Genomic DNA, 21734 nt, shown 5'->3' on the forward strand with positions numbered 1-21734 from the left:
GTCACCCTACAGACACTACTGTTCCCTAGTCACCCTACAGACACTACTGTTCCCTAGTCACCCTACAGACACTACTGTTCCCTAGTCACCCTACTGTTCCCTAGTCACCCTACAGACACTACTGTTCCCTAGTCACCCTACAGACACTACTGTTCCCTAGTCACCCTACAGACACTACTGTTCCCTAGTCACCCTACAGACACTACTGTTCCCTAGTCACCCTACAGACACAACTGTTCCCTAGTCACCCTACAGACACTACTGTTCCCTAGTCACCCTACTGTTCCCTAGTCACCCTACAGACACTACTGTTTCCTAGTCACCCTACAGACACTACTGTTTCCTAGTCACGCTACAGACACTACTGTTCCCTAGTCACCCTACTGTTCCCTAGTCACCCTACAGACACTACTGTTCCCTAGTCACCCTACAGACACAACTGTTCCCTAGTCACACTACAGACACTACTGTTCCCTAGTCACCCTACTGTTCCCTAGTCACCCTACAGACACTACTGTTCCCTAGTCACCCTACAGACACTACTGTTTCCTAGTCACCCTACAGACACTACTGTTCCCTAGTCACCCTACTGTTCCCTAGTCACCCTACAGACACTACAGTTCCCTAGTCACCCTACAGACACTACAGTTCCCTAGTCACCCTACAGACACTACAGATCCCTAGTGTCCCTACAGACACTACAGATCCCTAGTGTCCCTACAGACACTACTGTTCCCTAGTCACCCTACTGTTCCCTAGTCACCCTACAGACACTACTGTTCCCTAGTCACCCTACAGACACTACTGTTCCCTAGTCACCCTACAGACACTACTGTTTCCTAGTCACCCTACAGACACTACTGTTCCCTAGTCACCCTACAGACACTACTGTTTCCTAGTCACCCTACAGACACTACTGTTTCCTAGTCACCCTACAGACACTACTGTTCCCTAGTCACCCTACTGTTCCCTAGTCACCACTACTGTTCCTAGTCACCCTACAGACACTACTGTTCCCTAGTCACCCTACAGACACTACTGTTCCCTAGTCACCCTACAGACACTACTGTTTCCTAGTCACCCTACAGACACTACTGTTCCCTAGTCACCCTACGGTTCCCTAGTCACCCTACAGACACTACTGTTCCCTAGTCACCCTACAGACACAACTGTTCCCTAGTCACCCTACAGACACTACTGTTCCCTAGTCACCCTACTGTTCCCTAGTCACCCTACAGACACTACTGTTCCCTAGTCACCCTACAGACACTACTGTTCCCTAGTCACCCTACAGACACTACTGTTTCCTAGTCACCCTACAGACACTACTGTTCCTAGTCACCCTACAGACACTACTGTTCTGTTCCCTAGTCACCCTACAGACACTACTGTTCCTAGTCACTGACACTCCCCTAGTCACCAGACACTACTGTTCCCTAGTCACCCTACAGACACTACTGTTCCCTAGTCACCCTACAGACACTACAGATCCCTAGTGACCCTACAGACACTACTGTTCCCTAGTCACCCTACAGACACTACTGTTCCCTAGTCACCCTACAGACACAACTGTTCCCTAGTCACCCTAAAGACACTACTGTTCCCTAGTCACCCTACAGACACAACTGTTCCCTAGTCACACTACAGACACTACTGTTCCCTAGTCACCCTACTGTTCCCTAGTCACCCTACAGACACTACTGTTCGCTAGTCACCCTACAGACACTACTGTTTCCTAGTCACCCTACAGACACTACTGTTCCCTAGTCACCCTACTGTTCCCTAGTCACCCTACAGACACTACTGTTTCCTAGTCACCCTACAGACACAACTGTTTCCTAGTCACGCTACAGACACTACTGTTCCCTAGTCACCCTACTGTTCCCTAGTCACCCTAAAGACACTACTGTTCCCTAGTCACCCTACAGACACTACTGTTCCCTAGTCACCCTACAGACACTACTGTTCCCTAGTCACCCTACTGTTCCCTAGTCACCCTACAGACACTACTGTTCCCTAGTCACCCTACAGACACTACTGTTCCCTAGTCACAGACACTACTGTTCCCTAGTCACCCTACAGACACTACTGTTTCCTAGTCACGCTACAGACACTACTGTTCCCTTCACCCTAGTCACCCTACTGTTCCCTAGTCCCTACACTACTGTTCCCTAGTCACCCTACAGACACTACTGTTCCCTAGTCACCCTACAGACACTACTGTTCCCTAGTCACCCTACAGACACTAGTGTTCCCAGACACCATACTGTTCCCTAGTCACCCTACAGACACTACTGTTCCCTAGTCACCCTACAGACACTACTGTTCCCTAGTCACCCTACAGACACTACTGTTCCCTAGTCACCCTACAGACACTACTGTTCCTAGTCACCCTACAGACACTACTGTTCCCTAGTCACCCTACAGACCTACTGTTCCCTAGTCACCCTACAGACACTACTGTTCCCTAGTCACCCTACAGACACTACTGTTCCCTAGTCACCCTACAGACACTACTGTTCCCTAGTCACCCTACAGACACTACTGTTCCCTAGTCACCCTACAGACACTACTGTTCCCTAGTCACCCTACTGTTCCCTACCCTAGTCACCCTACAGACACTACTGTTCCTAGTCACCCTACAGACACTACTGTTCCCTAGTCACCCTACAGACACTACTGTTCCTAGTCACCCTACAGACACTACTGTTCCCTAGTCACCCTACTGTTCCCTAGTCACCCTACAGACACTACTGTTCCCTAGTCACCCTACAGACACTACTGTTCCCTAGTCACCCACTACTGTTCCCTAGTCACCCTACAGACACTACTGTTCCCTAGTCACCCTACAGACACTAGTGTTCCCTAGTCACCCTACAGACACTACTGTTCCCTAGTCACCCTACAGACACTACTGTTCCCTAGTCACCCTACTGTTCCCTAGTCACCCTACAGACACTACTGTTCCCTAGTCACCCTACAGACACTACAGTTCCCTAGTCACCCTACAGACACTACAGTTCCCTAGTCACCCTACAGACACTACAGATCCCTAGTGTCCCTACAGACACTACAGATCCCTAGTGTCCCTACAGACACTACTGTTCCCTAGTCACCCGACAGACACTACTGTTCCCTAGTCACCCTACAGACACTACTGTTCCCTAGTCACCCTACAGACACTACTGTTTCCTAGTCACCCTACAGACACTACTGTTTCCTAGTCACCCTACAGACACTACTGTTCCCTAGTCACCCTACAGACACTACTGTTTCCTAGTCACCCTACAGACACTACTGTTTCCTAGTCACCCTACAGACACTACTGTTCCCTAGTCACCCTACTGTTCCCTAGTCACCCTACAGACACTACTGTTCCCTAGTCACCCTACAGACACTACTGTTCCTAGTCACCCTACAGACACTACTGTTCCCTAGTCACCCTACAGTTCCCTAGTCACCCTACAGACACTACTGTTCCTAGTCACCCTACAGACACAGACTGTTCCCTAGTCACCCTACAGACACTACTGTTCCCTAGTCACCCTACAGACACTACTGTTCCCTAGTCACCCTACAGACACTACTGTTCCCTAGTCACCCTACAGACACTACTGTTCCCTAGTCACCCTACAGACACTACTGTTCCCTAGTCACCCTACAGACACTACTGTTCCCTAGTCACCCTACAGACACTACTGTTTCCTAGTCACCCTACAGACACTACTGTTCCCTAGTCACCCTACTGTTCCCTAGTCACCCTACAGACACTACTGTTTCCTAGTCACGCTACAGACACTACTGTTCCCTAGTCACCCTACTGTTCCCTAGTCACCCTACAGACACTACTGTTCCCTAGTCACCCTACAGACACAACTGTTCCCTAGTCACGCTACAGACACTACTGTTCCCTAGTCACCCTACTGTTCCCTAGTCACCCTACAGACACTACTGTTCGCTAGTCACCCTACAGACACTACTGTTCCCTAGTCACCCTACAGACACTACTGTTCCCTAGTCACCCTACTGTTCCCTAGTCACCCTACAGACACTACTGTTCCCTAGTCACCCTACAGACACTACTGTTCCCTAGTCACCCTACAGACACTACTGTTCCCTAGTCACCCTACTGTTCCCTAGTCACCCTACAGACACTACTGTTCCTAGTCACCCTACAGACACTACTGTTTCCTAGTCACGCTACAGACACTACTGTTCCCTAGTCACCCTACTGTTCCCTAGTCACCCTAAAGACACTACTGTTCCCTAGTCACCCTACAGACACTACTGTTCCCTAGTCACCCTACAGACACTACTGTTCCCTAGTCACCCTACTGTTCCCTAGTCACCCTACAGACACTACTGTTCCTAGTCACCCTACAGACACTACTGTTCCCTAGTCACCCTACAGACACTACTGTTCCCTAGTCACCCTACAGACACTACTGTTCCCTAGTCACCCTACGGTTCCCTAGTCACCCTACAGACACTACTGTTCCCTAGTCACCCTACAGACACAACTGTTCCCTAGTCACACTACAGACACTACTGTTCCCTAGTCACCCTACAGACACTACTGTTCCCTAGTCACCCTACAGACACTACTGTTTCCTAGTCACCCTACAGACACTACTGTTCCCTAGTCACCCTACAGACACTACTGTTCCCTAGTCACCCTACAGACACTACTGTTCCCTAGTCACCCTACTACCCTACAGACACTACTGTTCCCTAGTCACCCTACTGTTCCCTAGTCACCCTACAGACACTACTGTTCCCTAGTCACCAGACACTACTGTTCCCTAGTCACCCTACTGTTCCCTAGTCACCCTACAGACACTACTGTTCCCTAGTCACCCTACAGACACTACTGTTCCCTAGTCACCCTACAGACACTACTGTTCCCTAGTCACCCTACAGACACTACTGTTCCCTAGTCACCCTACTGTTCCCTAGTCACCCTGTTCCAGACACTACTGTTCCCTAGTCACCCTACAGACACTACTGTTCCCTAGTCACCCTACAGACACTACTGTTCCCTAGTCACCCTACAGACACTACTGTTCCCTAGTCACCCTACTGTCCCTAGTCACCCTACAGACACTACTGTTCCCTAGTCACCCTACAGACACTACTGTTCCCTAGTCACCCTACAGACACTACTGTTTCCCTAGTCACGCTACAGACACTACTGTTCCCTAGTCACCCTACTGTTCCCTAGTCACCCTACAGACACTACTGTTCCCTAGTCACCCTAGTGACACAGACTGTTCCCTAGTCACCCTACAGACACTACTGTTCCCTAGTCACCCTACTGTTCCCTAGTCACCCTACAGACACTACTGTTCCCTAGTCACCCTACAGACACTACTGTTCCCTAGTCACCCTACAGACACTACTGTTCCCTAGTCACCCTAGACACTCCCTACCCTACAGACACTACTGTTCCCTAGTCACCCTACAGACACTACTGTTCCCTAGTCACCCTACAGACACTACTGTTCCCTAGTCACCCTACTGTTCCTAGTCACCCTAGACACTACTGTTCCCTAGTCACCCTACAGACACTACTGTTCCCTAGTCACCCTACAGACACTACTGTTCCCTAGTCACCCTACTGTTCCCTAGTCACCCTACAGACACTACTGTTCCCTAGTCACCCTACAGACACTACTGTTCCCTAGTCACCCTACAGACACTACTGTTCCCTAGTCACCCTACAGACACTACTGTTCCCTAGTCACCCTACTGTCACCCTACAGACACTACTGTTCCCTAGTCACCCTACTGTTCCCTAGTCACACCCTACTGTTCCCTAGTCACCCTACAGACACTACTGTTCCCTAGTCACCCTACAGACACTACAGTTCCCTAGTCACCCTACAGACACTACTGTTCCCTAGTCACCCTACTGTTCCCTAGTCACCCTACAGACACTACTGTTCCCTAGTCACCCTACAGACACAACTGTTCCCTAGTCACCCTACAGACACTACTGTTCCCTAGTCACCCTACAGACACTACTGTTCCCTAGTCACCCTACTAGACACTACTGTTCAGACCTACTGTTCCCTAGTCACCCTACTAGTTCTGTCAGACACTACTGTTCCCTAGTCACCCTAAAGACACTACTGTTTCCTAGTCACCCCTACTGTTCCCCCTAGACACTACTGTTCCCTAGTCACCCTACAGACACTACTGTTCCCTAGTCACCCTACAGACACTACTGTTCCCTAGTCACCCTACAGACACTACTGTTCCCTAGTCACCCTACAGACACTACTGTTCCCTAGTCACCCTACAGACACTACTGTTCCCTAGTCACCCTACAGACACTACTGTTCCCTAGTCACCCTACAGACACTACTGTTCCCTAGTCACCCTACTGTTCCCTAGTCACCCTACAGACACTACTGTTCCCTAGTCACCCTACAGACACTACTGTTCCCTAGTCACCCTACAGACACTACTGTTCCCTAGTCACCCTACAGACACTACTGTTCCCTACAGTCACCCTACTGTTCCCTAGTCACCCTACAGACACTGTTCCCTAGTCACCCTACTGTTCCCCCTAGTCACCCTACTGTTCCCTAGTCACCCTACAGACACTACTGTTCCCTAGTCACCCTACTGACACTACACCCTACTGTTCCTAGTCACCCTACAGACACTACTGTTCCCTAGTCACCCTACAGACACTACAGTTCCCTAGTCACCCTACAGACACTACTGTTCCCTAGTCACCCTACAGACACTACTGTTCCCTAGTCACCCTACAGACACTACTGTTCCCTAGTCACCCTACAGACACAACTGTTCCCTAGTCACCCTACAGACACTACTGTTCCCTAGTCACCCTACAGACACTACTGTTCCCTAGTCACCCTACTAGTTCCCTGTCAGACACTACTGTTCCCTAGTCACCCTACAGACACTACTGTTTCCTAGTCACTACTGTTCCCTAGTCACCCTACAGACACTTGTTCCCTAGTCACCACTACTGTTCCCTAGTCACCCTACAGACACTACTGTTCCCTAGTCACCCTACAGACACTACTGTTCCCTAGTCACCCTACAGACACTACTGTTCCCTAGTCACCCTACAGACACTACTGTTCCCTAGTCACCCTACAGACACTACTACTGTTTCCCTAGTCACCCTACAGACACTACTGTTCCCTAGTCACCCTACAGACACTACTGTTCCCTAGTCACCCTACAGACACTACTGTTCCCTAGTCACCCTACAGACACTACTGTTCCCTAGTCACCCTACAGACACTACTGTTTCCCTAGTCACCCTACAGACACTACTGTTCCCTAGTCACCCTACAGACACTACTGTTCCCTAGTCACCCTACAGACACTACTGTTCCCTAGTCACCCTACAGACACTACTGTTCCTAGTCACCCTACAGACACTACTGTTCCCTAGTCACCCTACAGACACTACTGTTCCCTAGTCACCCTACAGACACTACTGTTCCCTAGTCACCCTACAGACACTACTGTTCCCTAGTCACCCTACAGACACTACTGTTCCTAGTCACCCTACAGACACTACTGTTCCTAGTCACCCTACAGACACTACTGTTCCTAGTCACCCTACAGACACTACTGTTCCCTAGTCACCCTACAGACACTACTGTTCCCTAGTCACCCTACAGACACTACTGTTCCCTAGTCACCCACTACTGTTCCCTAGACACTACTGTTCCCTAGTCACCCTACAGACACTACTGTTCCTAGTCACCCTACAGACACTACTGTTTCCTAGTCACGCTACAGACACTACTGTTCCCTAGTCACCCTACTGTTCCCTAGTCACCCTACAGACACTACTGTTCCCTAGTCACCCTACAGACACAACTGTTCCCTAGTCACACTACAGACACTACTGTTCCCTAGTCACCCTACTGTTCCCTAGTCACCCTACAGACACTACTGTTCCCTAGTCACCCTACAGACACTACTGTTCCCTAGTCACACTACAGACACTACTGTTCCCTAGTCACACTACAGACACTACTGTTCCCTAGTCACCCTACAGACACTACTGTTCCCTAGTCACCCTACTGTTCCCTAGTCACCCTACAGACACTACTGTTCCCTAGTCACCCTACTGTTCCCTAGTCACCCTACTGTTCCCTAGTCACCCTACAGACACTACTGTTCCCTAGTCACCCTAAGACACTACTGTTCCCTAGTCACCCTACAGACACAACTGTTCCCTAGTCACCCTACAGACACTACTGTTCCCTAGTCACCCTACTGTTCCCTAGTCACCCTACAGACACTACTTCCCCTAGTCACCCTACAGACACTACTGTTCCCTAGTCACTACTGTTCCTACAGACACTACTGTTCCCTAGTCACCCTACTGTTCCCTAGTCACCCTACAGACACTACTGTTCCCTAGTCACCCTACAGACACTACTGTTCCCTAGTCACCCTACAGACACTACTGTTCCCTAGTCACCCTACAGACACTACTGTTCCCTAGTCACCCTACAGACACTACTGTTCCCTAGTCACCCTACAGACACTACTGTTCCCTAGTCACACTACAGACACTACTGTTCCCTAGTCACACTACAGACACTACTGTTCCCTAGTCACCCTACAGACACTACTGTTCCCTAGTCACCCTACTGTTCCCTAGTCACCCTACAGACACTACTGTTCCCTAGTCACCCTACTGTTCCCTAGTCACCCTACTGTTCCCTAGTCACCCTACAGACACTACTGTTCCCTAGTCACCCTACAGACACTACAGTTCCCTAGTCACCCTACAGACACTACAGATCCCTAGTGACCCTACAGACACTACTGTTCCCTAGTCACCCTACAGACACTACTGTTCCCTAGTCACCCTACAGACACTACTGTTCCCTAGTCACCCTACAGACACTACTGTTCCCTAGTCACCCTACAGACACTACTGTTCCCTAGTCACCCTAGACACTAGCTGTCAGACACTACTGTTCCCTAGTCACCCTACAGACACTACTGTTCACTACTGTTCCCTAGTCACCCTAAGACACTACTGTTCCTAGTCACCCTACTGTTCCCTAGTCACCCTACTGTTCCCTAGTCACCCTACAGACACTACTGTTCCTAGTCACCCTACAGACACTACTGTTCCCTAGTCACCCTACAGACACTACTGTTCCCTAGTCACCCTACTGTTCCCTAGTCACCCTACAGACACTACTGTTCCCTAGTCACCCTACAGACACTACTGTTCCCTAGTCACCCTACAGACACTAGTCTGTTCCCTAGTCACCCTACAGACACTACTGTTCCCTAGTCACCCTACAGACACTACTGTTCCCTAGTCACCCTACTGTTCCCTGTTCCCTAGTCACCCTACAGACACTACTGTTCCCTAGTCACCCTACAGACACTACTGTTCCCTAGTCACCCTACAGACACTACTGTTCCCTAGTCACCCTACAGACACTACTGTTCCCTAGTCACCCTACTAGCTGTTCAGACACTACTGTTCCCTAGTCACCCTACAGACACTACTGTTTCCTAGTCACCCTACAGACACTACTGTTCCCTAGTCACCCTACTGTTCCCTAGTCACCCTACAGACACTTCCCTAGTCACCCTACAGACACTACTGTTCCCTAGTCACCCTACAGACACTACTGTTCCCTAGTCACCCTACTGTTCCCTAGTCACAGACACTACTGTTCCCTAGTCACCCTACAGACACTACTGTTCCCTAGTCACCCTACAGACACTACTGTTCCCTAGTCACCCTACAGACACTACTGTTCCCTAGTCACCCTACAGACACTACTGTTCCCTAGTCACCCTACAGACACTACTGTTCCCTAGTCACCCTACAGACACTACTGTTCCCTAGTCACCCTACAGACACTACTGTTCCCTAGTCACCCTACAGACACTACTGTTCCCTAGTCACCCTACAGACACTACTGTTCCCTAGTCACCCTACTTCCCTAGTCAGACACTACTGTTCCCTAGTCACCCTACAGACACTACTGTTCCCTAGTCACCCTACAGACACTACTGTTCCCTAGTCACCCTACGGTTCCCTAGTCACCCTACAGACACAACTGTTCCCTAGTCACCCTACAGACACAACTGTTCCCTAGTCACACTACAGACACTACTGTTCCCTAGTCACCCTACAGACATTACTGTTTCCTAGTCACCCTACAGACACTGTTTCCTAGTCACCCTACAGACACTACTGTTCCCTAGTCACCCTACTGTTCCCTAGTCACCCTACAGACACTACTGTTCCCTAGTCACCCTACAGACACTACTGTTCCCTGTTCCCTAGTCACCCTACAGACACTACTGTTCCTAGTCACCCTACAGACACTACTGTTTCCTAGTCACCTACAGACACTACTGTTCCCTAGTCACCCTACTGTTCCCTAGTCACCCTACAGACACTACTGTTCCCTAGTCACCCTACAGACACTACTGTTCCCTAGTCACCCTACAGACACTACTGTTCCCTAGTCACCCTACTGTTCCCTAGTCACCCTACAGACACTACTGTTCCCTAGTCACCCTACAGACACAACTGTTCCCTAGTCACCCTACAGACACTACTGTTCCCTAGTCACACTACAGACACTACTGTTCCCTAGTCACCCTACAGACACTACTGTTCCCTAGTCACCCTACAGACACTACTGTTCCCTAGTCACCCTACTGTTCCCTAGTCACCCTACAGACACTACTGTTCCCTAGTCACCCTACAGTTCCCTAGTCACCCTACTGTTCCCTAGTCACCCTACAGACACTACTGTTCCCTAGTCACCCTACAGACACTACTGTTCCCTAGTCACCCTACAGACACTACTGTTCCCTAGTCACACTACAGACACTACTGTTCCCTAGTCACCCTACTGTTCCCTAGTCACCCTACAGACACTACTGTTCCTAGTCACCCTACAGACACTACTGTTCCCTAGTTCCCTAGTTCCCTACCCTACAGACACTACTGTTCCCTAGTCACCCTACTGTTCCCTAGTCACCCTACAGACACTACTGTTCCCTAGTCACCCTACAGACACACTGTTCCCTAGTCACACTACAGACACTACTGTTCCCTAGTCACCATACTGTTCCCTAGTCACCCTAGACACTACTGTTCCCTAGTCACCCTACAGACACTACTACCCTGTTCCACTACTGTTCCCTAGTCACCCTACAGACACTACTGTTCCCTAGTCACCCTACAGACACTACTGTTCCCTAGTCACCCTACAGACACTACTGTTCCCTAGTCACCCTACTGTTCCCTAGTCACCCTACTGTTCCCTAGTCACCCTACAGACACTACTGTTCCCTAGTCACCACTACTGTTCCCTAGTCACCCTACTGTTCCCTAGTCAGTACTGTTCCCTAGTCACCCTACAGACACTACTGTTCCCTAGTCACCCTACAGACACTACAGTTCCCTAGTCACCCTACAGACACTACTGTTCCCTAGTCACCCTACAGACACTACTGTTCCCTAGTCACCCTACAGACACTACTGTTCCCTAGTCACCCTACAGACACTACTGTTCCCTAGTCACCCACAGACACTACTGTTCCCTAGTCACCCTACAGACACTACTGTTCCCTAGTCACCCTACAGACACTACTGTTCCCTAGTCACCCTACTAGTTCCCTAGTCAGACACTACTGTTCCCTAGTCACCCTACAGACACTACTGTTCCCTAGTCACCCTACCACTACTGTTCCCTAGTCACCCTACTGTTCCCTAGTCACCCTGTTCCCTAGTCACCCTACAGACACTACTGTTCCCTAGTCACCCTACAGACACTACTGTTCCCTAGTCACCCTACAGACACTACTGTTCCCTAGTCACCCTACAGACACTACTGTTCCCTAGTCACCCTACAGACACTACTGTTCCCTAGTCACCCTACAGACACTACTGTTCCCTAGTCACCCTACAGACACTACTGTTCCCTAGTCACCCTACAGACACTACTGTTCCCTAGTCACCCTACAGACACTACTGTTCCCTAGTCACCCTACAGACACTACTGTTCCCTAGTCACCCTACTGTTCCCTAGTCACCCTACTGTTCCCTAGTCACCCTACAGACACTACTGTTCCCTAGTCACCCTACTGTTCCCTAGACACTACTGTTCCCTAGTCACCCTACAGACACTACTGTTCCCTAGTCACCCTACAGACACTACTGTTCCCTAGTCACCCTACAGACACTACTGTTCCCTAGTCACCCTACAGACACTACTGTTCCCTAGTCACCCTACAGACACTACTGTTCCCTAGTCACCCTACAGACACAACTGTTCCCTAGTCACCCTACAGACACTACTGTTCCCTAGTCACCCTACAGACACTACTGTTCCCTAGACACTCACCCTACCCTAGACACTGTGTTCCCTAGTCACACTACTGTTCCCTAGTCACCCTACTACTGTTCCCTAGTCACCCTGACACTACTGTTCCTAGTCACCCTAGACTGTTTCCCTAGTCACCCTACTGTTCCCTAGTCACCCTACAGACACTACTGTTCCCTAGTCACCCTACAGACACTACTGTTCCCTAGTCACCCTACAGACACTACTGTTCCCTAGTCACCCTACAGACACTACTGTTCCCTAGTCACCCTACAGACACTACTGTTCCCTAGTCACCCTACAGACACTACTGTTCCCTAGTCACCCTACAGACACTACTGTTCCCTAGTCACCCTACAGACACTACTGTTCCCTAGTCACCCTACAGACACTACTGTTCCCTAGTCACCCTACAGACACTACTGTTCCCTAGTCACCCTACAGACACTACTGTTCCCTAGTCACCCTACAGACACTACTGTTCCCTAGTCACCCTACTGTTCCCTAGTCAGACACTACTGTTCCTAGTCACCCTACAGACACTACTGTTCCCTAGTCACCCTACAGACACTACTGTTCCCTAGTCACCCTACAGACACTACTGTTCCCTACTGTTCCCTAGTCACCCTACTGTTCCCTAGTCACCCTACAGACACTACTGTTCCCTAGTCACCCTACAGACACTACTGTTCCCTAGTCACCCTACAGTGTTCCCTAGTCACCCTACAGACACTACTGTTCCCTAGTCACCCTACAGACACTACTGTTCCCTAGTCACCCTACAGACACTACTGTTCCCTAGTCACCCTACTGTTCCCTAGTCACCCTACAGACACTACTGTTCCCTAGTCACCCTACAGACACTACTGTTCCTAGTCACCCTACAGACACTACTGTTCCTAGTCACCCTACAGACACTACTGTTCCCTAGTCACCCTACACTGTTCCCTAGTCACCCTACAGACACTACTGTTCCCTAGTCACCCTACAGACACTACTGTTCCTAGTCACCCTACAGACACTACTGTTCCCTACACTACTGTTCCCTAGTCACCCTACACTACTGTTCCCTAGTCACCCTAAAGACACTACTGTTCCCTAGTCACCCTACAGACACAACTGTTCCCTAGTCACACTACAGACACTACTGTTCCCTAGTCACCCTACTACTGTTCCCTAGTCACCCTACAGACACTACTGTTTCCTAGTCACCCTACAGACACTACTGTTCCCTAGTCACCCTACAGACACTACTGTTTCCTAGTCACGCTACAGACACTACTGTTCCCTAGTCACCCTACTGTTCCCTAGTCACCCTACAGACACTACTGTTCCCTAGTCACCCTACAGACACAACTGTTCCCTAGTCACACTACAGACACTACTGTTCCCTAGTCACCCTAGTTCCCTAGTCACCCTACAGACACTACTGTTCCCTAGTCACCCTACAGACACTACTGTTCCCTAGTCACCCTACAGACACTACTGTTCCCTAGTCACCCTACAGACACTACTGTTCCCTAGTCACCCTACTGTTCCCTAGTCACCCTACAGACACTACTGTTCCCTAGTCACCCTACAGACACTACTGTTCCCTAGTCACCCTACTGTTCCCTACAGACACTACTGTTCCCACCCTAGTCACCCACTACAGACACTACTGTTCCCTAGTCACCCTACAGACACTACTGTTCCCTAGTCACCCTACAGACACTACAGATCCCTAGTGACCCTACAGACACTACTGTTCCCTAGTCACCCTACAACACTACTGTTCCCTAGTCACCCTACAGACACTACTGTTCCCTAGTCACCCTACAGACACTACTGTTCCCTAGTCACCCTACCTGTTCCCTAGTCACCCTACAGACACTACTGTTCCCTAGTCACCCTACTGTTCCCTAGTCACCCTACAGACACTACTGTTCCCTAGTCACCCTACAGACACTACTGTTCCCTAGTCACCCTACAGACACTACTGTTCCCTAGTCACCCTACAGACACTACTGTTCCCTAGTCACCCTACAGACACTACTGTTCCCTAGTCACCCTACCTACTGTTCCCTAGACACTACTGTTCCCTAGTCACCCTAAACACTACTGTTTCCTAGTCACCCTACTGTTCCCTAGTCACCCTACTGTTCCTGTTCCCTAGTCACCCTACAGACACTACTGTTCCCTAGTCACCCTACAGACACTACTGTTCCCTAGTCACCCTACAGACACTACTGTTCCCTAGTCACCCTACAGACACTACTGTTCCCTAGTCACCCTACAGACACTACTGTTCCCTAGTCACCCTACAGACACTACTGTTCCCTAGTCACCCTACAGACACTACTGTTCCCTAGTCACCCTACAGACACTACTGTTCCCTAGTCACCCTACAGACACTACTGTTCCCTAGTCACCCTACAGACACTACTGTTCCCTAGTCACCCTACAGACACTACTGTTCCCTAGTCACCCTACAGACACTACTGTTCCCTGTTCCCTAGTCACCCTACAGACACTACTGTTCCCTAGTCACCCTACAGACACTACTGTTCCCTAGTCACCCTACAGACACTACTGTTCCCTAGTCACCCTACAGACACTACTGTTCCCTAGTCACCCAGACACTACTGTTCCCTAGTCACCCTACACTACTGTTCCCTAGTCACCCTACAGACACTACTGTTCCCTAGTCACCCTACAGACACTACTGTTCCCTAGTCACCCTACAGACACTACTGTTCCCTAGTCACCCTACAGACACTACTGTTCCCTAGTCACCCTACAGACACTACTGTTCCCTAGTCACCCTACAGACACTACTGTTCCCTAGTCACCCTACTGTTCCTAGTCACCCTACAGACACTGTTCCCTAGTCACCAGACACTACTGTTCCCTAGTCACCCTACAGACACTACTGTTCCCTTGTCACCCTACTGTTCCCTAGTCACCCTACTACTGTTCCCTAGTCACCCTACAGACACTACTGTTCCCTAGTCACCCTACAGACACTACTGTTCCCTAGTCACCCTACAGACACTACTGTTCCCTAGTCACCCTACAGACACTACTGTTCCCTAGTCACCCTACAGACACTACTGTTCCCTAGTCACCCTACAGACACAACTGTTCCCTAGTCACCCTACAGACACTACTGTTCCCTAGTCACCCTACAGACACTACTGTTCCCTAGTCACCCTACTAGCTGTCAGACACTACTGTTCCCTAGTCACCCTAAAGACACTACTGTTTCCTAGTCACCCCTAGTCACCCTACAGACTACTGTTCCCTAGTCCCTACTGTTCCCTACTGTTCCCTAGTCACCCTACAGACACTACTGTTCCCTAGTCACCCTACAGACACTACTGTTCCCTAGTCACCCTACAGACACTACTGTTCCCACCCTACAGACACTAGTCACCCTACAGACACTACTGTTCCCTAGTCACCCTACAGACACTACTGTTCCCTAGTCACCCTACAGACACTACTGTTCCCTAGTCACCCTACAGACACTACTGTTCCCTAGTCACCCTACAGACACTACTGTTCCCTAGTCACCCTACAGACACTACTGTTCCCTAGTCACCCTACAGACACTACTGTTCCCTAGTCACCCTACAGACACAACTGTTCCCTAGTCACCCTACAGACACAACTGTTCCCTAGTCACACTACAGACACTACTGTTCCCTAGTCACCCTACAGACACTACTGTTTCCTAGTCACCCTACAGACACTACTGTTTCCTAGTCACCCTACAGACACTACTGTTCCCTAGTCACCCTACTGTTCCCTAGTCACCCTACAGACACTACTGTTTCCTAGTCATGCTACAGACACTACTGTTCCCTAGTCACCCTACTGTTCCCTAGTCACCCTACAGACACTACTGTTCCCTAGTCACCCTACAGACACAACTGTCACCCTACAGACACTACTGTTCCCTAGTCACACTACAGACACTACTGTTCCCTAGTCATCCTACTGTTCCCTAGTCACCCTACAGACACTACTGTTCGCTAGTCACCCTACAGACACTACTGTTTCCTAGTCACCCTACAGACACTACTGTTCCCTAGTCACCCTACTGTTCCCTAGTCACCCTACAGACACTACTGTTTCCTAGTCACCCTACAGACACAACTGTTTCCTAGTCACGCTACAGACACTACTGTTCCCTAGTCACCCTACTGTTCCCTAGTCACCCTAAAGACACTACTGTTCCCTAGTCACCCTACAGACACAACTGTTCCCTAGTCACACTACAGACACTACTGTTCCCTAGTCACCCTACTGTTCCCTAGTCACCCTACAGACACTACTGTTTCCTAGTCACCCTACAGACACTACTGTTCCCTAGTCACCCTACAGACACTACTGTTTCCTAGTCACGCTACAGACACTACTGTTCCCTAGTCACCCTACTGTTCCCTAGTCACCCTACAGACACTACTGTTCCCTAGTCACCCTACAGACACAACTGTTCCCTAGTCACACTACAGACACTACTGTTCCCTAGTCACCCTACTGTTCCCTAGTCACCCTACAGACACTACTGTTCCCTAGTCACACTACAGACACTACTGTTCCCTAGTCACCCTACAGACACTACTGTTCCCTAGTCACCCTACAGACACTACTGTTCCCTAGTCACCCTACTGTTCCCTAGTCACCCTACAGACACTACTGTTCCCTAGTCACCCTACTGTTCCCTAGTCACCCTACTGTTCCCTAGTCACCCTACAGACACTACTGTTCCCTAGTCACCCTACAGACACTACAGTTCCCTAGTCACCCTACAGACACTACAGATCCCTAGTGACCCTACAGACACTACTGTTCCCTAGTCACCCTACAGACACTACTGTTCCCTAGTCACCCTACAGACACAACTGTTCCCTAGTCACCCTACAGACACTACTGTTCCCTAGTCACCCTACAGACACTACTGTTCCCTAGTCACCCTACTAGCTGTCAGACACTACTGTTCCCTAGTGACCCTAAAACACTACTGTTTCCTAGTCACCCTACTGTTCCCTAGTCACCCTACTGTTCCCTAGTCACCCTACAGACACTACTGTTCCTAGTCACCCTACAGAGTCACTACTGTTCCCTAGTCACCCTACAGACACTACTGTTCCCTAGTCACCCTACAGACACTACTGTTCCCTAGTCACCCTACAGACACTACTGTTCCCTAGTCACCCTACAGACACTACTGTTCCCTAGTCACCCTACAGACACTACTGTTCCCTAGTCACCCTACAGACACTACTGTTCCCTAGTCACCCTACAGACACTACTGTTCCCTAGTCACCCTACAGACACTACTGTTCCCTAGTCACCCTACAGACACTACTGTTCCCTAGTCACCCTACAGACACTACTGTTCCCTAGTCACCCTACAGACACTACTGTTCCCTAGTCACCCTACAGACACTACTGTTCCCTAGTCACCCTACAGACACTACTGTTCCCTAGTCACCCTACAGACACTACTGTTCCCTAGTCCCTACCCTACAGACACTACTGTTCCCTAGTCACCCTACAGACACTACTGTTTCCTAGTCACCCTACAGACACTACTGTTCCCTAGTCACCCTACAGACACTACTGTTTCCTAGTCACGCTACAGACACTACTGTTCCCTAGTCACCCTACTGTTCCCTAGTCACCCTAAAGACACTACTGTTCCCTAGTCACCCTACAGACACAACTGTTCCCTAGTCACCCTCTGTTCCCACTAGTCAGACACTACTGTTCCCTAGTCACCCTACAGACACTACTGTTTCCTAGTCACCCTACAGACACTACTGTTCCCTAGTCACCCTACAGACACTACTGTTTCCTAGTCACGCTACAGACACTACTGTTCCCTAGTCACCCTACTGTTCCCTAGTCACCCTACAGACACTACTGTTCCCTAGTCACCCTACAGACACAACTGTTCCCTAGTCACACTACAGACACTACTGTTCCCTAGTCACCCTACTGTTCCCTAGTCACCCTACAGACACTACTGTTCCCTAGTCACCCTACAGACACTACTGTTCCCTAGTCACCCTACTGTTCCCTAGTCACCCTACAGACACTACTGTTCCCTAGTCACCCTACAGACACTACAGTTCCCTAGTCACCCTACTGTTCCCTAGTCACCCTACAGACACTACTGTTCCCTAGTCACCCTACTGTTCCCTAGTCACCCTACAGACACTACTGTTCCCTAGTCACCCTACAGACACTACAGTTCCCTAGTCACCCTACAGACACTACAGATCCCTAGTGACCCTACAGACACTACTGTTCCCTAGTCACCCTACAGACACTACTGTTCCCTAGTCACCCTACAGACACAACTGTTCCCTAGTCACCCTACAGACACTACTGTTCCCTAGTCACCCTACAGACACTACTGTTCCCTAGTCACCCTACTAGCTGTCAGACACTACTGTTCCCTAGTCACCCTACTAGCTGTCAGACACTACTGTTCCCTAGTGACCCTAAAACACTACTGTTTCCTAGTCACCCTACTGTTCCCTAGTCACCCTACTGTTCCCTAGTCACCCTACAGACACTACTGTTCCCTAGTCACCCTACAGACACTACTGTTCCCTAGTCACCCTACAGACACTACTGTTCCCTAGTCACCCTACAGACACTACTGTTCCCTAGTCACCCTACAGACACTACTGTTCCATAGTCACCCTACAGTTCCCTACACTACTGTTCCATAGTCACCCTACAGACACTACTGTTCCCTAGTCACCCTACAGACACTACTGTTCCCTAGTCACCCTACAGACACTACTGTTCCCTAGTCACCCTACAGACACTACAGTTCCCTAGTCACCCTACAGACACTACTGTTCCCTAGTCACCCTACAGACACTACTGTTCCCTAGTCACCACTACTGTTCCCTAGACACTACTGTTCCCTAGTCACCCCTACAGACACTACTGTTCCCTAGTCACCCTACAGACACTACTGTTCCCTAGTCACCCTACAGACACTACTGTTCCCTAGTCACCCTACAGACACTACTGTTCCCTAGTCACCCTACAGACACTACTGTTCCCTAGTCACCCTACAGACACTACTGTTCCCTAGTCACCCTACAGACACTACTGTTCCCTAGTCACCCTACAGACACTACTGTTCCATAGTCACCCTACAGACACTACTGTTCCATAGTCACCCTACAGACACTACTGTTCCATAGTCACCCTACAGACACTACTGTTCCATAGTCACCCTACAGACACTACTGCTCCATAGTCACCCTACAGACACTACTGTTCCCTAGTCACCCTACAGACACTACTGTTCTCTAGTCACCCTACAGACACTACTGTTCCCTAGTCACCCTACAGACACTACTGTTCCCTAGTCACCCTACAGACACTACAGTTCCCTAGTCACCCTACAGACACTACTGTTCCCTAGTCACCCTACAGACACTACTGTTCCCTAGTCACCCTACAGACACTACTGTTCCCTAGTCACCCTACAGACACTACTGTTCCCTAGTCAACCTACAGACACTACTGTTCCCTAGTCACCCTACAGACACTACTGTTCCCTAGTCACCCTACAGACACTACTGTTCCCTAGTCACCCTACTGTTCCCTAGTCACTACAGTTCCCTAGTCACCCTACAGACACTACTGTTCCCTAGTCACCCTACAGACACTACTGTTCCCTAGTCACCCTACAGACACTACTGTTCCCTAGTCACCCTACAGACACTACAGTTCCCTAGTCACCCTACAGACACTACTGTTCCCTAGTCACCCTACAGACACTACTGTTCCCTAGTCACCCTACAGACACTACTGTTCCCTAGTCACCCTACAGACACTACTGTTCCCTAGTCACCCTACAGACACTACTGTTCCTAGTCACCCTACAGACACTACTGTTCCCTAGTCACCCTACAGACACTACTGTTCCCTAGTCACCCTACAGACACTACTGTTCCCTAGTCACCCTACAGACACTACTGTTCCCTAGTCACCCTACAGACACTACTGTTCCCTAGTCACCCTACAGACACTACTGTTCCATAGTCACCCTCCACTACTGTCCTAGTCACCCTACAGACACTACTGTTCCATAGTCACCCTACAGACACTACTGTTCCCTAGTCACCCTACAGACACTACTGTTCCTAGTCACCCTACAGACACTACTGTTCCCTAGTCACCCTACAGACACTACTGTTCCCTAGTCACCCTACAGACACTACTGTTCCCTAGTCACCCTACAGACACTACTGTTCCCTAGTCACCCTACAGACACTACAGTTCCCTAGTCACCCTACAGACACTACTGTTCCCTAGTCAACCTACAGACACTACTGTTCCCTAGTCACCCTACAGACACTAGTCTGACTGTAGTAGTGTACCTGTCTCATCTGAGAATGAAGGCTCTGCCCCAGTGTACTCTGGTAAATGTAGTGCAGGATGCTTCCTGGTCCACTTCTCTTCCCAACTGAAGATTTGATCATGGTGGTTGGGAAAACAGGCCCTGAAATACAAGACCGGTACATCAAAGAATGGAAAGAGTCACTTCTCTCCGTGACAAGATAAATACAGTAACATTTCTGGAGTGGGGGAAATGAAATAGAGGACAGTACAGCCAATCAAAAGCTTCTATAACGGAGATTGGCGTTTCTATTAGATCCATTGGTGTTACTAGCAGACCTGTTTTCAATGTGTTCTTCCCGTCCATCTTCTGCCGAAGCTTCATGGAGATGGTTTGTCCTGCAGCCCCAGATGTTTCTCCATTCTGCCTCCTCGACTTCTGCTTCGATTCAGATGCTTCTGAAGGACCCTTCTTTGCCCGTGCCATTTCTGAGTGTGTGTGTAAAAAATTTTTTAAAAAATAACACGAATCTCACTTGTGTTCATGGCTAAATCAAAGTTCGACCGGCTCTTCAAACACCAAGTGTATTTAACAAACACCTGTGCAGTGCAGCGATGGACGGACTATTATCCTATTCCTCAACCTGAAATGAAAGATAAATAATGGAATATAATAATAAGATAATAATGGAAGATAAAATGGGGGAAGTGACACCTTTCCAATTCATTTGTGATTGATGAAATAAACGCATCAACATGAACAAAAACAGATTGGGATCAATCGGTACTGACCTTCACCCTGTACCGACCTTCACCCTGTACCGACCTTCACCCTGTACCATGCACCGACCTTCACCCTGTACCATGCACCGACCTTCACCATGTACCGACCTTCACCCGGTACCAACCTTCACCCGGTACCGACCGTCACCCGGCACCGACCTTCACCCGGTACCAACCTTCACCCGGTACCGACCTTCACCCGGCACCGACCTTCAC

At 49.6% G+C, this 21734-nt stretch overlaps 1 protein-coding gene across 3 annotated transcripts in view; it reads right to left on the reverse strand.

Annotated features, from left to right (window-relative positions):
- The window catches only part of ddb2 (damage-specific DNA binding protein 2), a 49528-nt gene that overhangs the window by 25209 nt on the left and 2585 nt on the right, over positions 1–21734 (reverse strand). For 2 of the 3 annotated variants that reach the window (XM_042306071.1, XM_042306617.1), the window contains exons 2-3: positions 21075–21224; positions 20777–20898 (exon numbers count right to left, since the gene is read on the reverse strand). In XM_042306071.1, the coding sequence (XP_042162005.1) occupies positions 20777–20898; positions 21075–21222 (270 nt within the window). In that variant the 5' untranslated portion in view covers positions 21223–21224. Of the gene's footprint in view, positions 1–20776; positions 20899–21074; positions 21225–21335; positions 21380–21734 lie in introns of all 3 variants that reach the window. The other variant, XM_042306314.1, reaches the window with a different exon arrangement.

The sequence above is a fragment of the Oncorhynchus tshawytscha genome, linkage group LG01, assembly GCF_018296145.1.
Source record: "Oncorhynchus tshawytscha isolate Ot180627B linkage group LG01, Otsh_v2.0, whole genome shotgun sequence".
Classification (NCBI taxonomy): Eukaryota; Metazoa; Chordata; class Actinopteri; order Salmoniformes; family Salmonidae; genus Oncorhynchus; species Oncorhynchus tshawytscha.